Raw genomic sequence first — 18,389 nt, forward strand, 5'->3', positions numbered from 1 at the left:
GATCTCCCGTGGACATGCAGTGACATACAAGAGTGAAGAATTAGATATTACAAAAAAATTCTTCCTGTGAGGGTGGTGAGGCACTGGCACAGGTTGTTCTGGGAAGTTGTGGATGAGGCTCTGAGCAGCCTGGTCATGTTGAGGGTGTCCCTGCTAACAGCAAGGGGGTTGGAACTAGATGATCTTCAAGGTAGATGTCCAACCCAAACCATTTTATGATTCTGTGAATTTGGGGACCTCACTCTTGCGAAGTGAGAAGAAACTTACAAAGTGAGGTCCTCTCTCAGTGCATCACCTCTCTGGGAGTGTGAGCTGCTCTCATCATCCCCTCCTCTGTCAGCTCCCAGAAGCTGCCCTACAGTGCGTGACTGTGCGTTCTCCACAGCGAGCTCCTCACAGCGCTCAGCACAGGGAGCGCCTCTGTCGATTAATTAATTACTTGATTAATTAAAACAACACTTTGCTGTTATGAGTGTGCCTCGGTGCCGGGAGGCGCGCTGGGACCTCCTGTCCGCCAGGGGGCGCTGCCGCCCCACACCGCCCCCCGCGGTGCCGCTCTAGCACGGTCGGCGCCACACGCGGCGCTTCCGGGAGCGACGGGCGCCGGGAGCCGCAGGTGGGACGGGACGGGAGCGGGGTCTGGGGGCTCTAAATGGGCTGGGGGGCCGGGAGAGGAGTCTGAGGCGCGGGGGACACAAGGGTACCGCGGGTGTGAGGTGGCGGATCGGGAGTCGGGGGTGCAGGGGAGGGGCTGGGGGTGTGTGAAGGGGAATGGGGGTGCGTGAAGGGGAATGAGGGGTCGGGAAGGGGATGGGGGTACCGGGGAAGGGCAGAGGGTGCCGAGAGGGCGCTGGGCAGTCGGGAGGGAGCAGGACTCGGCTCCCGTTCAGGAGGGGATACAAGGAAGTGCGTGGGGCAGTTGCCGGACACGGAGTGGGACCAAGTAAAGTCAAGGCAGGCTGATGGGGGTTACTGCGGGACAGGCGGGTGTGGGACCTGTTGGGCCAGGGATGGGTGCTGGTAGGGAGGGAGCGGTGCTGGGCCAGGGATGGGTGCTGGAAGGGAGGGAGCAGTGCCTGCCCAGGCAGAGCCGCTGGGGACTGAGCCTGCCTGTCCTTCCCTCTAGGATGCAGCGGTGGCCGGTGGTGCTCTTCCTGGCCTGGGTTTGCTTTCTCTTTTTTGCTGGTATCGGGCTCTTTATGAGTGGCTTCCTGCTCACCCGGATCGAGCTTGCCAGCAGCAGTTCCTGCTCAGACCCACTCGTGCCTCCACTCTGGGAGAGGCAGAGCCTCCCGCCAGGCTCCTGCTGGGCTCCCCAACGCTTTTCCAAGGCTGTGCTCGTCATCATCGACGCCCTCCATTTTGAGTTTGCCCGCTTTGACCCTGCCAAGGCCAGCCCGCTGCCCTACGAGAACAAGCTGGGTGTGCTGCACCAGCTGGCCACCTCCCAGCCCCGCCATGCCCGGCTCTACCGCTTCCGAGCCGACCCCCCCACGGCCACCATGCAGCGCATCAAGGGCCTCACCACCGGCTCCCTGCCCACCTTCATCGACGTGGGCAGCAACTTTGCCTCCTATGCCATCCAGGAGGACAACCTGCTGGCACAGCTGGTGCAGAATGGTGAGTTCCTGGCCTTTAGCTCAGGCAGGGGACTTTCAGGCTGGATATAAAACCACTTTTTTTTCCACAGGCATAGGAATAGGTTGCCCAGGGAGATGGTGGAGTCACCATCCCTGGAAGTGCTTAAGAGGCATCTGGATCTCCTGCTGGGTAGTGTGGTTTAGGGTTTATAGTGGTGGGTGGATGATTGGATTGGATGGTTTTGAAGGTCTCTTTCAACCTTTATGATTCTGTGACTGGGGCTGTTCAGCCTGGAGAAGAGAAGGTTGTATTGCAGCCTCATAGCAGCCTTCCAGTACCTGAAGGGGGCCTACAGAGAAGCTGGAAATGAATTCCTTGTCAGGAACTGTAGTGATAGAATGAAGAACAATGGGTACAAATTGACAGAGAAGTTTAAGTTAGATATTATAAGAATTTCTTTACTATAAGGAGACACTGGAACAGGATTCCCAGGAAGGTTGTGGATGGCCCATCTATGCAGTGTTCAAGGCCACACTGAATAAAGCCTTGAACAACCTGATCTACTGGGAAGTGTCCCTGCCCATGGGAGGGGGCTTGGAACTGGATGATCTTTAAGGCCCCTTCCAATCTCTTAACATTCTATGATTCTATCACTGTGGGCAAGGCAGCAGCCCTCTGGGACAGGGCACGTGCAAACCTCTGCTCAGTTTGACCTGTATTCCAAACCTTGATTACTTTCTCCCTGGGAAGGGCATTCCTTACAACAGATCCCCCCTGTGAGCTGATTCTTTCTCCCTGCTTAATGAGAGTTACCCCAGGCAGGGTCAGGTAGGCAGGCTGGGCATTGTCAACTTGCTTTGGCAGTGAGAAGTAGCTGTGACCATGACTTTATCTTCATCATCTTCAAAGATGACAAGAAAGAAGGTGAAAGTGGCTGCACTGGTGGTGTTTGTCCCAAGGTCACCCCCAGGAATGCCTGTAGGATTGCCAAGGTGGTGCTGTGTGAGGCATGTGACAGGGGAGGAGCCAGGTGTGCCAGGTGGTGCCAGGTGTGCTGTGGGGGTGTCTCTCAGGCAGCCAGCCTGCCTGGACAGCTGCCTGCAGCCATGAGGCAGCAGCCTCATCCCATTTTCATCATGGTTTGGTGCTGCTGGGGGTGCTTAGTGCAGCTGTAAAGGGCTTGTTATGGTGGGATAATGGAGTAGAGGGGAGAGGACAGGCCACAGTGGTTTGTTACCCAGAGAGACTTCCTCCCAAGGCTCAGAGTGGGCTAAGGTGACATGACTTTGTGTGAGCAAGGTGGGCAAATGCAGTGAGTCATTTGAGGCAAAATGATGATCACAGCATATCCTGTGGCAGAGTAGCAGTCTCAGAGAAAAAGGTTCCTTGCTTCCAGGCTGCAGAGGCTCTATGGAAACACAGCTGGCTGATGACAGGCAGGGCAAGGAGAGCAAGGGCAGAGGGAAGCATGAGTGCTTTTGCCTTCTCTTTTCCGTGTCTGGAGCACCATCACCATTGTGTTTAAAAGTGAGAGTGCAGGACTCACATCTTCTACTCCATCACCTGCTGCCTTGCATTTTGCAATGGGGTCAAAGGCCTTGGGTGAGGCTTTGTCTGCTTCAGGCTGCACGCTGTGCACCCAGATGTGTTCAGGCTGCACCCTGTGCACTCACCTGTGTTGTGTTGGCCCAGGAGTCTTCCTGCAGGGGTGATGGGTCAGGTCAGCAATAAGTTCTGAGGTTATGCAGTGGCTTTGGTGTGGAGGGCACTTATAGGCTTACAGGTACTTGTGGGCTGGTCCATCCCTGTAGTAAAAGTAATTTACAGACGGTCTTTTTTTACTGAACATTTTAGTTTTGAGTGTGGGTTGGAGAGGAGCCATTGCTCCAGATTCTGACCTGGATCTGCTCAGGCTCTTTGTATTGTTGTGGTCACAGCACAACCCAGGAGGGCTTCATCTCTCATTGGTTCCTTTCTCTCTGGCTCAGGAAGGAGAGTGGTCTTCATGGGTGATGACACATGGGAAGGACTCTTCCCAAAGAAGTTCTTCCGTTCCTATTTCTTCCCTTCTTTTAATGTGAAGGATCTTCACACTGTGGATGATGGGATCCTGCAGCATCTCTATCCAACTGGTAAGTAGCTCTTTCACCAGGGCATGGATAAACCTAGTCCTACTGCAAATTCGAGGTAGGGCTGGAGGATTTTTTCTTTTACAAAGGAACACTGGGCAGTTACACACTGCTGCCCTAGGATTACAGTGCTCTAGCTGGATTTCCACAGATAAGCCAGTTCTTGGAGCCCACAGACAATTTCTGTAGATACCTTTCCTCTGTCTGGGACAGAGTACAGCTTTTTGGGATGAGGTTAGACTTCTACATCCGTCTTACAAAATACACTGGCAGGATGGAGACAGAGGAGCACCTTACCTTTGATACATGGCTGCCTAGGCAGGCACACAATGCTCTGCGGGAAACACAAGTTAGAAGCCTAAGAATAGCACTGCTCTCAGCAAAGCATTGATGATTCCTAGTCATGGGAAGAAGGTGAAGCATGAAATAGGTGTTTTCCACCTCCCTGAGGTCCTGGAACCAAGGGACATGCTCTTTCATTTTCCTGGGTCTGAATATAAGCAAATCAGAGGTGCAGTGGCCTTTCACAGGCAAGCCTGTGTGCCTTGTGTGAGAGCTACAGGTCATCATTTAATTTCAAATATGTTGGTTTTCATGTGTCAAGGCCTTGAAGCAGAGGGGAGAGGCCAGGTAACTCTCTAACTAGGGACTGTGTTGGTGTGTCATGCCCATGTCCTGGGATGCAGAGGGGCACATTGATGGGTCCAACCTAAAATATCTCCAGGCAAGGATAGGAGTTCTGGGTTTTCCTTTTTCTGAGCATTCCTTTGTTTCAGCTTTGTCTTGAGGTAAGTTCAAGGTGACTTGGGTGACATTATACTGTTCCCCTCCTGAGGGGAGAAAAAAACCAGGGATCCTGGGATGTTTGCAAGGCTTTGAGGTCCCCGTGCCATTGCACCCAGGAACCTCTGGCCAAGAGCATGCCTGACTTAAAACCTGCATCCGTTTCCTCAAGAGGTGGCAGTGACAGTGGCAGGAGGGGAAGAAACAGCAATATCCAGAGGCAACCAGGAAATTTTGGCAGGAGGCTCCAGGATCAGAATTCCAGGCTGGTGCATAATAAGTTTGCTTTTGTTCTGCAGTGGACAGCGGTGAATGGGATGTGCTGATTGCTCACTTCCTTGGCGTGGACCACTGTGGGCACAAACACGGACCCGACCACCCTGAGATGGCAAAGAAGCTCACCCAGATGAATGAGATGCTCAGGTGATCAGCGTGGCACTGAGGGGTTGCTAGCTGGCCTCTCCCTTCACCCAGGCTGGTGAGATCTTCCCAGGGAACTGACATGCAAAGGGCAATAGGGAATGCTTACTGAGCCTGTTAACATGGAAAACAGCCTTTGGCCAGCAGCAGCTGGAACCCCAGCTATGGGCAGTATTGCTTGCATAGATGAGTGTTGAGAGGTTTGGTTTCATAAGTAAGGCTGCCCTCTGGTCTTGCTTCTCTACCAAACCATGAGATGATAGTGCAGCTGGTGTGTAACTGAGCTTCTCTCTTTCCATCTTTAACATGGAGATTGTCCCACTGAGGTCTGGCTAACATTTGAGAAGCAGGTGGAGGACCCTGGCTAGGGAATGAGCGCTGCTGCATTTATCATACAGAGCCACGAGCTGCACCTTTCAGACAGAGGGCAGGATGGGATACAAAAATTTCAGTCATGCAGATGTGTCTCAGTCCAAAATGCTGCAGGATTCTTGGGGCTGCTTTTAAGTTTTGCTGCTAGAAAGAGTTGGGAACTTTCCCTGCTGCATCTGAGAGCGCAGCATATACTGTGTCATACCCACTGCATCCTTCAGGGACTAATCCCTGCTTTTTTCCTTTGAAGTGGGAGATGTCCCACATAACATGATACATGACCCAGATAGAAGCAGCCTAAAATTCTGGTTTTGGGAGGAGCCTTTCTTCTGAATTGCATTTTGTCACGATCCCTGACAGCACTGTTTGCTGGGGATCCAAACAAGATCAGTCCACTCTGTCTTAGAGCTCTGAATTTTCAGTTTGGCATTAAGGGAAGGATTTAAAACAACCCTGGACCCTGGCTTGTTACAGTTCTGCATCAGCATTTAGGGTTTTTTTGCTCATATCATTTTGCTCATACCCATTTGTGAGCTTTACCTCTGTGGTGCAGGCAGGCTTGCTGGAGAGATATCCTCTTCCACTTAGGCTAGTGGAGCCCTTGCCCAGGGACGAGTTGACCTTCCTTATCTCGGTGGCAGGTCCTTGGTGGATCACCTGGGGAATGACACTCTTCTTCTGGTGGCTGGGGACCACGGCATGACAGAAACTGGAGACCATGGTGGCGACAGCGAGAAGGAAGTCAATGCAGCACTGTTTGTGTACAGCAGGACACCCCTGTTTGGCAGTGGCCCTCCAGAGGTGAGGAGCTGACTTTTAGCTATTCCTGCCCCAGTTGGTGCCTGAAAACTGCATCCTGGGATTACAGAGAGTAACAGTTTGACTGGGATTGTTTAGAATGAGAGGGATGGGGAGTCTGTCATAGAATCATGGAATAAGCTGAGTTGGAAGGGACACATCAGGATCATCAAGTCTAACTCCTGGCCACGCACAGTACACCCCCAGGGATCATGCTGTGTTCCTAGGAGCATTGTCCAAACACATCCTGAACTCTGTTGGGCTTGGTGCTGTGACCACTTCCCTGGGGAGCTTGTTGCAGTGCCCAGCCATCCCCTGAGTGAGGAATCTTTTCCTACTATCCAACCTAAATCTATCCTGACACAACTTCAGACCATCCCCTCAGGTTCTATCACTGGTTACCACAGATAAGAGATCAGTGCCTGACCCTCTTCTCCCTCTCGTTAGGATGTTGAAGACCGCCAGGAGGTCTCCCCCCAGTGTCCTCCCAGCTGAACAGACCAAATGACTTCAGCCACTCCTCACATGGCTTCCCCTCCAGACTGTTCATCAGCTCCTGGCTGATGAACTCCTGGCATTTGGATGCTTCCTAATAGCTTAACATCTTTCTTATATTCTGGTGTCTAAAACTGCCCCCAGCACTTGAGGCCACCCCTCTGCAGAGCAGAGCAGGACAATCCTCTCCCTTGCCCAGCTGTTGATGCTGTGCCTGATGCCCTCAGGACAGGTTTGGCCCTCCTGGCTGCCAGGGCACTGCTGGCTGTCATTCATCTTTCCATCAACCAGGACCTCCAGGTCTCTTTCCATGGTGCTGCTTTCCAGCCTTTTCACCTTGATTGAGAGGAGTGGGAGGTCTGTCACCTTGTCTCTAGAGGGCAGTGGAAGGGCTGACACAGCATACAGAGGACTGAAGTGTTCAGAATGCATGTTCAGGTCACTACAGCTGTGAGGGGTGTTTGTGTGGGGCCAGGTGAGCTGTTGGACAGCCAGTGCCTTCTCCATCAACCTGCAGCTTCCAGCAGACACGCTTCTCACCAGAGGATCCTTGGGGAGGGTAGAGCTGTGCCTCTACCTGGATTCACCTTTGAACAGGGATGTCTTCCCCACTGTCCTCTCAAATGAGTGAAAAGCTGCATTGCTGTGCTCTCTCTGAATTTCTGATTCCTCCCCTGTCTCTCCAGGAGCCTGAAACAATTCCCCAAGTGAACCTGGTGCCCACTGTGGCCCTGCTGCTGGGAGTGCCCATCCCCTACAGTAATATTGGGGAGGTGATGGCCGAGCTGTTTGCTGGGGACAGTGATGGTGTGTCTGCAGCCTTGCAGCAGCTCTCAGTCTATCACATCAATGCCAAGCAGGTATGGCCTGTGGTAAGCCTCCCATTGAACTAGAGGGGAGAAGGAGTGGGTTTTTAAGCACAGACTTCTGCTGTTCAGTGGAGGTGAGATGGTGACATGCTGTTATCTTCATGGGGAACTTATTTTGAAGCATTACATCCTTGCAGTGTTTGCTCCAGTAAGACAGCTCCATTTTCCCTAAAGAGAAATGAGAGCCACCTGTTTAGTGCTGTGGTATGGCAAATACTGTCTGGGAAAGTGGTGGGTGGCTGGACTCAGATGGTCAGAAGTGGATTAAGTAATAGGGGATGGTGGTTCCTCAAGTCTGAAGATGACCAGAGGCAAGTGTTGTGATTGGAGATTTGAAAGTAAAAGTGGAGATTTTGATGCTGCTTCAGTTTTCAGGGGGAAACACTGTTAACAAAAGAACTATTCTAGATTAATGGAAGAATGAAAACAGTAATGAAAGACCAAATAAAAAAAAAATAACCATGTAACAGTTAGTACTAAAGTAGGATACTGAAGGAGCAATTTACACAAAGCACAACAAAATACAGAACCCCAGGAGCAGATTGACAAAACTTGCATGAGAGTCTCTACATCAAGTATAAAAGAATCCTAGGCATTGGGCTAGGCTAAGTGAGAGCCTCTATGGCTGATGTGAGGGCCATCTGTTGTGACTCTTTGGTCATGCTACAGACCCAGCTTTGCCACAGGCATTGCAAGGCATGCATCTCAGCTAAGGGCCACTTATAGAATATTAATCCCGATGTTTCCGGTTGTGTCGTGCCTGGCTTCGTCTCGACCTCACTGCTGGACCAAAGGCAGCAGCTGTGGCATTTCACCCCAGAGACACCTTTGGCCAGCTGGATGCTGCAGCTGGGCACTCAGAACAAATCCAGGCAAAGTAGGAACTCAGTTTACCTCTGGTGGAAAAGGTTCAGACGACGGTGAAGAGAAAAGAGCAGGTTCTATCGTAGAGTCTTAATCCAGAGTTTTATTTCAGGGTGGTAGACCTCTGAATGTGGTAACAGCTCGCAATAGAACTCCGGGCCACATGGTCTCATGTCCTTTTAAGCCCCGGGGACAGGGGGAGGGGGAGGGACAGGGGGAGGGGGAGGGACAGGTGAGGACCAACCAGGTGTGAGGAGGGGAAGGGTCAAGGGATATAGATGCTTGGACAGGCCAATGAACCCGGACCTGGGGGGGCATCTTTTGAACTTCTGCCAACCACACGATGCCCTTGCTGGAATGTTAAGATTGATTGACAAGCTCTTAGCAGGAGGGCAAAAGGGGGAGGTGGAAGGTTGGCACACCTGGGGGGGTTGGGATAGGCGAAACAGGAAATCACACTGCAACAGCCACTCAGTCTTTGAGGGATTCTGGATTGCTGGGAGCACAGGAATAATTCCTCCAGTGCCCAACCAGCTCCTTGGAGTGCCTGTTTGACACCCCTGGTGCAAGCCAGTGAGGAGCTGGAGACAATAATTGCTGATGGGAAGACAGAAATACTCAGCTCTGTAATTATAGTGCAGCAGAGTGCTCTGACATTTAAAGATCATACTGTATGGTAGCGTCCATTAATCACTGAGGATATCAATCATCATTTGTTAGGAATTAGCATTATCAAGTTGTGCCTGTTTAAATATTTACACTCATTGTTTGAGGAGGTTTCTGGCTCAATAATGGTGGTGTTGAAGAAGCTGTGGCATTCCAGGGCGGCCTATGAGAGAGCCAGTGCATGTGTATGCCATCCATGGGCAGGGACAGACTGATTCTGATTGTGCTCTGAAGCAAATGGAAGGTGCGTGAAGTTACGGATGCAATTCAGGATTGGAGAGATCTAAGCAGATGGATATCTGTGCAGGTTCTCTGCCCTGCTGATGCCCCTGTAACACTTCTTTTATGACTTTGGGATCGTAGCTGCCTCTGTTCATGTTGCCTTGAAGTAGAAAGCAAAAAGAATGAGTTTTTCTTAAAACTATGGTGCAGTGTATTAATGTGGTATTATTGAAGAAAGGGAAGCAGTTTGGTTTCATCCACTCTAAGTTCTTTAATATGATGTTTTTCCTCAGACAAAGCTGTAAAACTCAACATGGGGCAGATTAACAAGTCTTTAATAGCAATGACTTGGCCTTCTGAAGGACATTTGTCTTATTGCTGCCAAATACTCCATAAAAGCCCTTATGGGGTTCTGCACAGCATTAGCAGAGGTGTAGCTGCCGCAGTCATCATGGCTGTCGCTAAGGATGTATGTCTTGAGAGGGATGTCAGTTTGGAAGAGAGATTGAGTTTCCTGATGGTGACATCCCTGGGTGGCAGGGTTTGGTAAACTGGGGTTGTTTCCATTATGAAGGGGCAGCGTGAAGCAGTGAATCCCATTCCCAGTTTGCCCAGTGCTGCTGTCTGATCCTGTGTCCTTCCTCCTGTAGGTGGATCGCTTCCTGCAGTCCTACTCGCTGGTGGCTCAGGACCTGCCAGCAGAGCAGCTCCAGCACCTGCAGGAGCTCTTCTCCAGTGCTGTGGAGGAGCACACGCAGCTCCTGACCCAGGTGCAGGGGACGACAGTGCCTCTGGAGCTGAAGCCGAGGCTGGGAAGCCTCATCGGTCGCTTCCAGCGCTACTTGCGGGAGGCACGGGCTGTGTGTACCCAGTCCTGGGCCCGCTTCCACCCCCTGCGTATGGTGGGGGGCTGCATCCTTATTGCTTCCTCTTGCTTGCTCTGCTACATGGCCTCAGAGCTGGCTGCATCTTCACAATCTCTCTGTCGCAGCTGCCTCCTGTACCCGCTCTTCTGGGGCCCTGTGGGGGCTGCTCTGCTATGGCTGGTCCACGTTTTCACCCAGGAGGGGCTGGATCTGCTCCTGGTGTCATCATGGGCAGCCGCTGCTTCTCAGCTGGGTTTTTTCTGGCACTGGTGGGGCCAGCATCTCAAGACAGCCCGTTTGACAGGCAGTCAGCCACCCTTGGCCAGTGGTGGCCTCAGGCAGAGGCTGCGAGCATGGCTGGGGCTGGCCTTCCCCATGGGCATTCTGGTGTTCCGCTGTGGAGCTATGTTCTCCGACAGCTTTGTTGTGGCCGAGGCACGGGTGGCCCCGTTCCTGCTGGCCTCACTGGTGATGTTACTAGTAGGCAAGCTCCACTGGGATGGTCACCTGACTGTGCCAGAAGGTCCCAAGCAGCAGCTCCTTGGCATTTCTTCTTACCGGAGGGAGATCTGGTACCTGCTGTGCCTCGTGGCCATGCTTCTGGTCTGCGTGCGCCTCTCCAGTTTCTTCCACCAGTGCCGCGAAGAAATCCCTCAGTGCCGGCCCTCTGTTTTCCTCTCCCCACTTGCCAGCCTGAGAAACACACGGGCCAAGAACCTCTTCTACCTCCTGTGTGTGGCCTTGCTGGCTGGGCTGGTGTATGCAGTGCAGAGCTGGCTGAGGCACTATGGCAACCTGAACAGCTCGGACCCCCTCGTGCTCTTCGTGCGCTGGGGTTTCCCACTGGTGGTCCTTTGCATTGCCTGCTACTGGGCCGTTGCTTCCAGCGCTGATGACTCTCTTGGCAAGCTGCAGGAGCTGGTGCAGGTTGCAGTTGTTGTCTTTCCCAGGGCTGTCTATGGACTAGCATCCATGGGCCTGCTGCTCCTGCTGTGCAATCCCATGACAGTGTTTGCAAAGGACACACGGGAGTCAGAAGGATCCATTGTCACTCCCTACCTGGGGGTCCCTGGCTCTGAAGTCGACTTCCTCCACGTCATCCCTCAGATCTACAAGAGGATGCAGGAGTCTCAGAAGAGCCGGCTGGAGCAGGGCAGCTGCAGGGCCACTGTTGCAGCATACGGGCTGGGCAGCGTGTACTCAGCAGCCCTGGTCATAGCCCTCACCCTGCTGGGCTTTCTCCTGATGCTTCTGCACAGCGAGCGGCTGAGTTTTGCCTTCCTGCTCCTCTTCGTGGAGGCCTTTGTGCTGCTGCACATCCACACGTGTGCCAGAGGCCTTGCTGGAGATGCTGGTGAGTCTGGGCTCAGTAGAGCAACCACTGGATGTGTTCCCTGGGCTGACTTGCAGTGACCTTGCCTTAATTCCAGTGGGAGAAGCAGGATCTAGTTTATAGATCTTGGGAAGGAGTGGTGCACTGGTCCTCAGGATACTCTTAGCTTTTTTTAGAGCTGCTTAAATCCTCTAGTAGACCAAAGATGCATGCAGCAGGGATGTGAACATGGGAGAGGGAGGAGTGTCAGGAAGAGGAGCTCTCTTCTTCCCAGGATGTGAACAGTCATCTAACCCCACTGGTGCTGACAGAGTGCAGTAGCAAGGCTACGCACCAGCAGAGGGAGTGCTGGCCCCTTGCTGTATCTGTGGGAGGAGCTGGACTGTTTCCTGTCTCTTAAAAGAGCCAGCATGGAAAGGGAACTTGGGGAAAAAAAGGTCACTATGCTTTTTTTGACCATGGATCTGTCTTGTTCCTTGATGCTGATATCCTCACCCCCTGCCTCTGTTTTTGTTTTTTATTCTCTCAGAGCTGTTTTCAGTGCCGTGGTATGCAGTGATCTCCTGGCTCCTTGCTGCTTCACAGTTCTTCTATTCCACAGGCCACCAGCCTATTTTCCCAGCCATCCACTGGAATGCAGCCTTTGTTGGCTTCCACCTTGACCACAGCACAAACCTTCTGCCTGCTGTCCTGGTGGGAGCCAACACCTTTGCCTCCCATATCCTCTTTGCAGGTAAATAAATTTCTTCCTGGGCTGTGGAGCCTGAGCAGACACAGCTCACTGCAGTGCCTTACCTGGGGCTCTGCAGGTTGAGCACGAGGCAATAAAGGCTCCAGCACCAGCTGAGCAACAGCATCCTTGCTGTTCCCCTTGTGGGGCCACAGCAGCCTGGCCTGGAGCTGGGGTATGTGCTTCCTGTACATCTAGGGCAGGATGGCAGAGCCTGGACTGCTCCTCACCTCCTGGGCTCTGATAACTTCATGTGCCTTTGTCCTTGAGGTAGTTGGCTGCCCGCTGCTCCTGCTGTGGCCCTTTGTGTGTGAGGTGTCCACCTCACAGAGGAAGAAGCCAAAGAAGGAATCCCGGGAGGAGCTGCAGGAGGTGGAGGAGCACATGATGGAAATGAGGCTGCGGGAGTCTCCAGAGGAGTTCTCCACTGCTCTGCTGCAGCTGGGATTGAAGTACCTCTTTGTCCTTGGGGCACAGGTATGGGCAGAGGCAGGGTGGCTGTGGGAAGGGTTGTCTAGGAGGAAATTGGTGTGCTGTGATAACTGTGGGGTTTTCTGATGAGAGAAAGGGGTCAGCCTGGACACAGACAGGCCCTGGGGTGGAGTGTCTGGTTGCAGGTGGAAGAGCAGGTCCCTTCTCAGCTATGCCATTTGCTCTGTGATTTGGGAAGGGCTCCAGCATGGAAGCTGCCATATGGATTAGGATGCTTTTCATACCCATATGCCCGGAGTGGTAATCTCTGCTCAGGAGCTGCAGGCTTGTAATCCTACTCCCTGTCTTTCTTAGCATTCCTATCTCACACCAGCTCTGGTTTTCATATGTGCTGTGATGATTTAGGAAGCTAAAAACCAGAAATTTTAGTCCCGTGAAAGAAGTTAATAGTTTTCTGGGATTTATCTCTTCAAATCATTCTCCTGTGTTGTCAGACCAGAGACAGTGCAAGGGAAGGGGCAAGCCCTGCAGCAGAGAGAAGCAGTGCCCCTCTCAATGAAATAGTAGGTCAGGTTAGCCACAGTGTGAACCCTCCCCTGTGCTGCCCCAGCCTGGCCCCACAAGCTCCTTCATGTACCCCAAAGCTGCTTGTGTTTCCTGACTTGAGGACATCATGGAAGGGAGTCCTCTTTAGGATCCTCATTCTTGATGTGTGCTGTGCCAGCCTCTCAGGCATGTGCAGTTTAGTACCACCTTCAGATATGAACATAGTGCCCAGGAGGACTCTCCAGAATCACCTTAACTTGTTTTTCATGATCTTCCCCACAGCTTCTGGCCTGTGTTTGTGCAGCTATGATCCTCAGGAGACACCTCATGGTTTGGAAGGTCTTTGCCCCAAAGTAAGTCCCAGAAGTTGCTCTGATGCTGGATTAAACTCATGTCCCTGACACCTTGACTAGAGTTCACAGACAGTAATTTTGGAAGAGACCCTGTGATTGATCTTCTGACTCATTGCCTAGTACTGGTTGTAGGAATATCCCTAACTAACTCCTGCTTGAAATTCAGAAGCTAGACTTGAGCTAGAGCCTAGAAGTTTCTCTTCATCTGAATTTCCAAGGATACACAGAGCCCACCTGGAAGCTGAGAATGTTGTAGTCAGAGAGCCAAAGGTAAGGATATGAGACCAGAAGTGATAAACCCAGAAATGCTGAACCAGCAAACCTTTGAACTAGTCAGTGTGAAGGGTGCCCTAACCTCTGGGGGATTTACAATCCCACCTGAGTCAACAGGTCCTGTATGGCCTCTAAATCAGATGAGTGCTTGGCTTACAGGTTTCAGGCAGCAACTGCTGTGGCGTGAATGTAATTCAGGTTTTAGGATGTGGGATGCTACCAGCCTCTCATTGTCAGGAAAATCAGTCCACTGGAGGGTAGCATCCTGTCTCTGCAGTCATGCTGGCTGTTGTATCCTTAACTGCATCTGTTGTGCCTGCAGGTTCCTCTTTGAGTCGCTGGGCTTTGTGGTGAGCAGCATCTGCCTCTTGCTGGGGATCTCCCTGGTGATGCGTGTGGACTGTGCCGTCAGCACCTGGTTCAGCCAGCTCCGGCTGAGGTAGCCCTGGAGGCGTGGGGAGCCCAGGCTGTGCTTGTCTCCTTGCCTCCCTCAGGCTGGCAGGGGTACACGAGCCGCCAGCAAACGAGTGCCTGCCCACAGCAGCCAGGGATTCTCCCCAGCTCCCTGCTGCTGTGCTGAACAAAAGGACTGGAGCCACCTGCTCCTGGCTCATGGGGATGGTGTTTCTCAGCAGGGGAGGTCAGAGCTCTCGCTCTGGGCTTTGCTGGCAGCAGGAGGACTCTGCTGCAGGAGCCCAAGAAGCAAGAGTTCTGAAGTGCTCCTCTGGAGAAACACCAATGGGGGTCTTGCTGGTACTTCCCTGATGCCTGCCACGATGTGCAGTTGGTAGGCTTCAGTGGCCAGCAAGGTGTCACTTTGACTGTGCAAAGACTCACGGGATGGAGCCAGCTGAGGAGGAAAGAGGAGGTTGGAAGGGGAGGGAATGTCCCACAGCCCCCACTTGTTTTCACATGCTCGGTTTTCACACTGGAATCACACTGCACATGGCTCCATGCACATGGTTCCTGGAGCCTCAGTGGCAGCTACTCCTCTGTAAAGTCAGACAGTTGCTCTGTAGTGAGGCCTCTCTTGCCCTGCACTCAGTCCCACTTTCCTGGTTCCCTCAGCCCTGTGAAGTGCAGTGGGGAGCACTCTGGGCTGCCTTCTACAGCAGGCTTAGCTTGGGCCAATGGTAGCAGGGACAGCTGTGTGCAAGACCAAGAAATTCTCCACTTCTGTTCTCAACCTGTCTGGGTCCCTGTGGGCTGGGTGGTAGCAGCTAAGGCTCTTGATCTCTTCCTGCCTGTGTGCTGCTGGATACTGGCTGTTTACTGTGAACAGTTAAGATGCAGGAGGATGTAGTGACACAATATGGGCTTACACCCATGCTGGGCCTGGCCAGCAGGAAATAGGAAGGAGCTGGAGTAGCTGTCCCAGATGCAGGAGTAGCTTCTCTTGGAGGAGAGCTACAGAGGCTGAGAACAGCTACTTGAAAGCCTGGAGCAGGCACCAGTTCTTCTGGGAAGTGGTTTAACTTACTGGTGTCTGTGTGTGTGTGCTGGGTGCTGTGGATCAGATGCAGTCAATCACATCCATCATCCCATGTTTGGGGCTTGTCTCCCCCTTGGCCTTGGCATTCTCTGTGAGACTTCATGTCACAAGTAAGCTATGCCAAACATGCCCTTGACTGCTCACAGTCAGGAGGCGTGGTGTTTCTTTCTTTATGGGCACAGGTAGAGGGTGGTGACCGTGGTGCCTGGCCACATCCCAACTCAATTCCTCCTGCAGTTTCCATTGGAACTGGGATTCCTTATTGCCCTGAACCACTGTGTGGCATTACTTGGTGCTATGAAACCTTTTGTCTCTTTCCAGACAAGTCCCAGACAAGGACTGCTTGCCTGGGATTTCTGCAATGATATTTGCCCAATCCCATTAATTTTTAACTCGTGCACCATGACTGCCCCTCTTTGAGTCCCTTACTGCAGACTGTTAGCATAACTCCAGGCTTTTCTGCTCCTCTGCCCTGCAGAGTCCCAGGGAAAATCTCTCTCATGATTTCATTTGTTGCCATTTTTCCCAAGTGCCCAGTTGCTGTGGCTCTTGAGTGCAGGTGGAATTTTGTATTTTACCCCTGCAAAATGCCTGCACAGTTGTTCAGATACAATTCCAGTGAGGCTTAAACTGTTCTTGTATTAGGTTTCCATTGCCTGGCCTGCTCCTGATCTGCTGGCCGTGCCCTGCTACCTCAGCCTCTCATGTCCTCTGCTCTGTGGTCCTGCTCAATTTCACCTGTCACAAGCAGGGGCTGGTTTGTAGCTGGCATCACACCCTGGCCTGCCTCACTGCCTGGATGCACAACACCAGTGCTAGCACAAGGAAGGGCTAGTGGCAAACAGTGAGGGAAGCTGAAATCTGCAAGAATTCATCAGCCTACAATTAAAATGGGCTTAGGCACCCTTAAAAATAGGTTATTTGCTGAAATCTGACTGCCTGGTGGCCATATGCTTCTGAAGGAACAAGGGGTGCATTGATATGGGGAGGAGGAAGGGGGTGGAGGTAGGAGTTGCCCAGTAAATTTTCGTTTAATGTGAGGTTAATCTGGATAACACACATTGCTAAACCTCAAGGCTGGAGCTCAAATTGGTCTTCCTGTAACCTCATAACTGGTCAGGAGCTTTCTGCCTGCTTGTATTTGTGCTGGCAGAAGTCCTTGTGGCCACTGATTGTGTAGGACTGGCCCCTGATGTCCTACAGCTGCCACCCAGGCCCCTTGGCTTCCATCTCTGGGGCTTGTTTCTCTTTTCACTGGTCACTCCAGTGTAGCTGAGCCTTCCCATGCCCACTGTTCATGGCTGGAGCACTCACATGGGGCTTGGGAATCCTCACCCCTCCATGCCACCCCTCTGCCATGTGTGGGCTCATGGTCCCGGGAGGCCAGGGAGAGCAGAGGGAACAGCAGAGCTGTAGCCTCATCAAAGGACACACTTATCTCACCAGAGACTAAACAAAACTTGCAGTGGAAGAGCTGCAAGTGCATCCTTGTCACTGCAGAGATGCCATGGAGTGCTGGCTGCTTGGACACGGCAGACTGGCTGCTACGCCAAAGATTTCAGATTCACGAAGATGAGTTTTCCGAGGACTGGAGATGCTCTTGCTTCGTTTCATTGACTGTTTCAGTCTTTGTCAGCCTTCCTCAGCTGCCCTCAAGCTGATTGTTTGGCTGCCATTCTTCTGAGCATGCTGGGGATTACAGAGTTAATGCCAGTCTAGCGCCTGGCGACCTTGGAAGCAGATCATGCTGCTGGTGCTAGAGCAGACAGGGCTGTGTTTGCTGATTTAAAACCCCAGGAAGGGGTTGACTCCTAGTCCAGACCAAGGCTCTTTGGGAAATCTGGAGTGCTGGGGAGGAGGTTTTGCCCCACATCCCTCCCAAGAGGGCATAGGGCCCCACTTGGCTCTCCTAGAATGGTTATTCCAGGCAGTTTATTTCTGGTCCCTGTGTCCCTGGGCTGAGTGTGACAGGGGACAGAGTGCTCAGCTGAGCAGTTTTCATCCTGCACTTCACAATCTTTCTGCACTTTGGGCTTTGCAAGTGCTGTGCATGTATTTCTTGGCAGGGGAGAGCCATTGGGAAACTTCCCTGGCTCAGGCCCATGGTGTGTCCCATGGTCCTGGCACAGAACAAAAATTCAATTGTGTCTCTTTTTTGCTGCGTAGAAAATAGTGACCAAAAACTGCAGCCGCTGTGAAGAGTTGTGAGTGTTGGGAGCACCTGCAGCTCTGGTCTGTGGGGCTAACACGGATCCCAAGGGATGGCACTGTTTTGGGGAGCCCAGGGCTCGTTCCAGCTCTGTTCCCACAGCCATTCCTCTGTCCCATTTCTCTCTGGTTTTCCCTCAACTCTTCAGGCTGCTTTTTTATGCCAAGGCACAGTCCCAGTCTCGGTGTGCATGTCCCCCCTTCCCCTCAGGAAGCAGCAGTGCCAGTGTGTGGGAGCAGGGCTGGGGAGCCCTGCTCTCTCCTCTGAACCCTGACTCAGTGCACCACCTGGCTTGGAGCAAGATTGTTGTTTTATTTTTTATTAACCTCTTTGTACCTCAGTCCCTCATTTGGGGGGAAAAAAAAGGGGATTGACCCAGTTGTGGAAAGCAACCTGGGAGCTCTGCATGCAGCATGGTGCTACACTTTCCTGGGTATCTACATATCTGGCTGTCAATGCTTTCATTCACATCCAGCAGCTACACCTGGAAGGTGGAAGCCATGCTCAAGTCTCTGCTGGGAAGCAGAGCCTTTTTCTTTTCAAAAAACCCTCCAAAACAGGCAAGTTGGCTGTGCTTGTTCACCTGGCGCCCTGGGCACGGCATGACCGATCCCGTGAGGCAGCCAGGAAGAGGTTGCTCTGGTGTTAAATTGCATAATTAATTAATCGGGAATAGGGGGGAGCCGTGATTTGCTGTCCAAGGGTGGCACGGGGCTCTGGGCAGCTGTGAAAATGATGTCTGCAAATAAAACGGTGAGAGGCAAGGAGAGCTGTGTCACCTCATTGTTCCATCCCTCTCCCCAACCCATCTGGCGTCTCCTTCAGAGGGACCTTCATCTATAAATTCCTTCTGGAGGGTTAGGCACCGATCTCTTCTCTGCAGGAACCAACAACAGGACCCGAGGGAATGGCCTGCACCTGTGTCAGGGGAGGCTTAGCTGGGGTCCAAGACTCGG

The 18,389-nt window shown here is 52.4% G+C and overlaps 1 protein-coding gene across 2 annotated transcripts; it reads left to right on the forward strand.

The window, feature by feature from the left end:
* Positions 1–65: 65 nt before the first annotated feature.
* Positions 66–18,200, forward strand: PIGO (phosphatidylinositol glycan anchor biosynthesis class O). 2 transcript variants are annotated; one of them, XM_071425666.1, is made up of 11 exons: positions 66–616; positions 1,127–1,620; positions 3,570–3,713; positions 4,793–4,916; positions 5,927–6,086; positions 7,265–7,438; positions 9,850–11,419; positions 11,928–12,131; positions 12,403–12,605; positions 13,389–13,459; positions 14,055–18,200. In XM_071425666.1, exons 2-11 carry the CDS (start codon positions 1,128–1,130, stop codon positions 14,173–14,175), a joined length of 3,264 nt encoding a protein of 1,087 aa, XP_071281767.1. In that variant the 5' UTR covers positions 66–616; position 1,127; the 3' UTR covers positions 14,176–18,200. The 2 variants fall into 2 exon arrangements, with proteins under 2 accessions (XP_071281767.1, XP_071281768.1); XM_071425667.1 differs by lacking the exons at positions 13,389–13,459; positions 14,055–18,200 and having other exon boundaries at positions 12,399–12,588.
* Positions 18,201–18,389: the final 189 nt, after the last annotated feature.

Source organism: Agelaius tricolor, unplaced genomic scaffold (assembly GCF_023055355.1).
Source record: "Agelaius tricolor isolate 1412-34295 unplaced genomic scaffold, bAgeTri1.0.p SCAF_4, whole genome shotgun sequence".
Lineage (NCBI taxonomy): Eukaryota > Metazoa > Chordata > Aves > Passeriformes > Icteridae > Agelaius > Agelaius tricolor.

Coding starts and splice junctions, on each gene's coding strand:
- PIGO (XM_071425666.1), top strand. CDS start 1,128: ATGCAGCGGTGGCCGGTGGTGCTCTTCCTGGCCTGGGTTTGCTTTCTC. Junction 7,439..9,849: donor ATCACATCAATGCCAAGCAG/GTATGGCCTGTG, acceptor TTCCTCCTGTAG/GTGGATCGCTTCCTGCAGTC. Junction 13,460..14,054: donor TGGAAGGTCTTTGCCCCAAA/GTAAGTCCCAGA, acceptor TTGTGCCTGCAG/GTTCCTCTTTGAGTCGCTGG.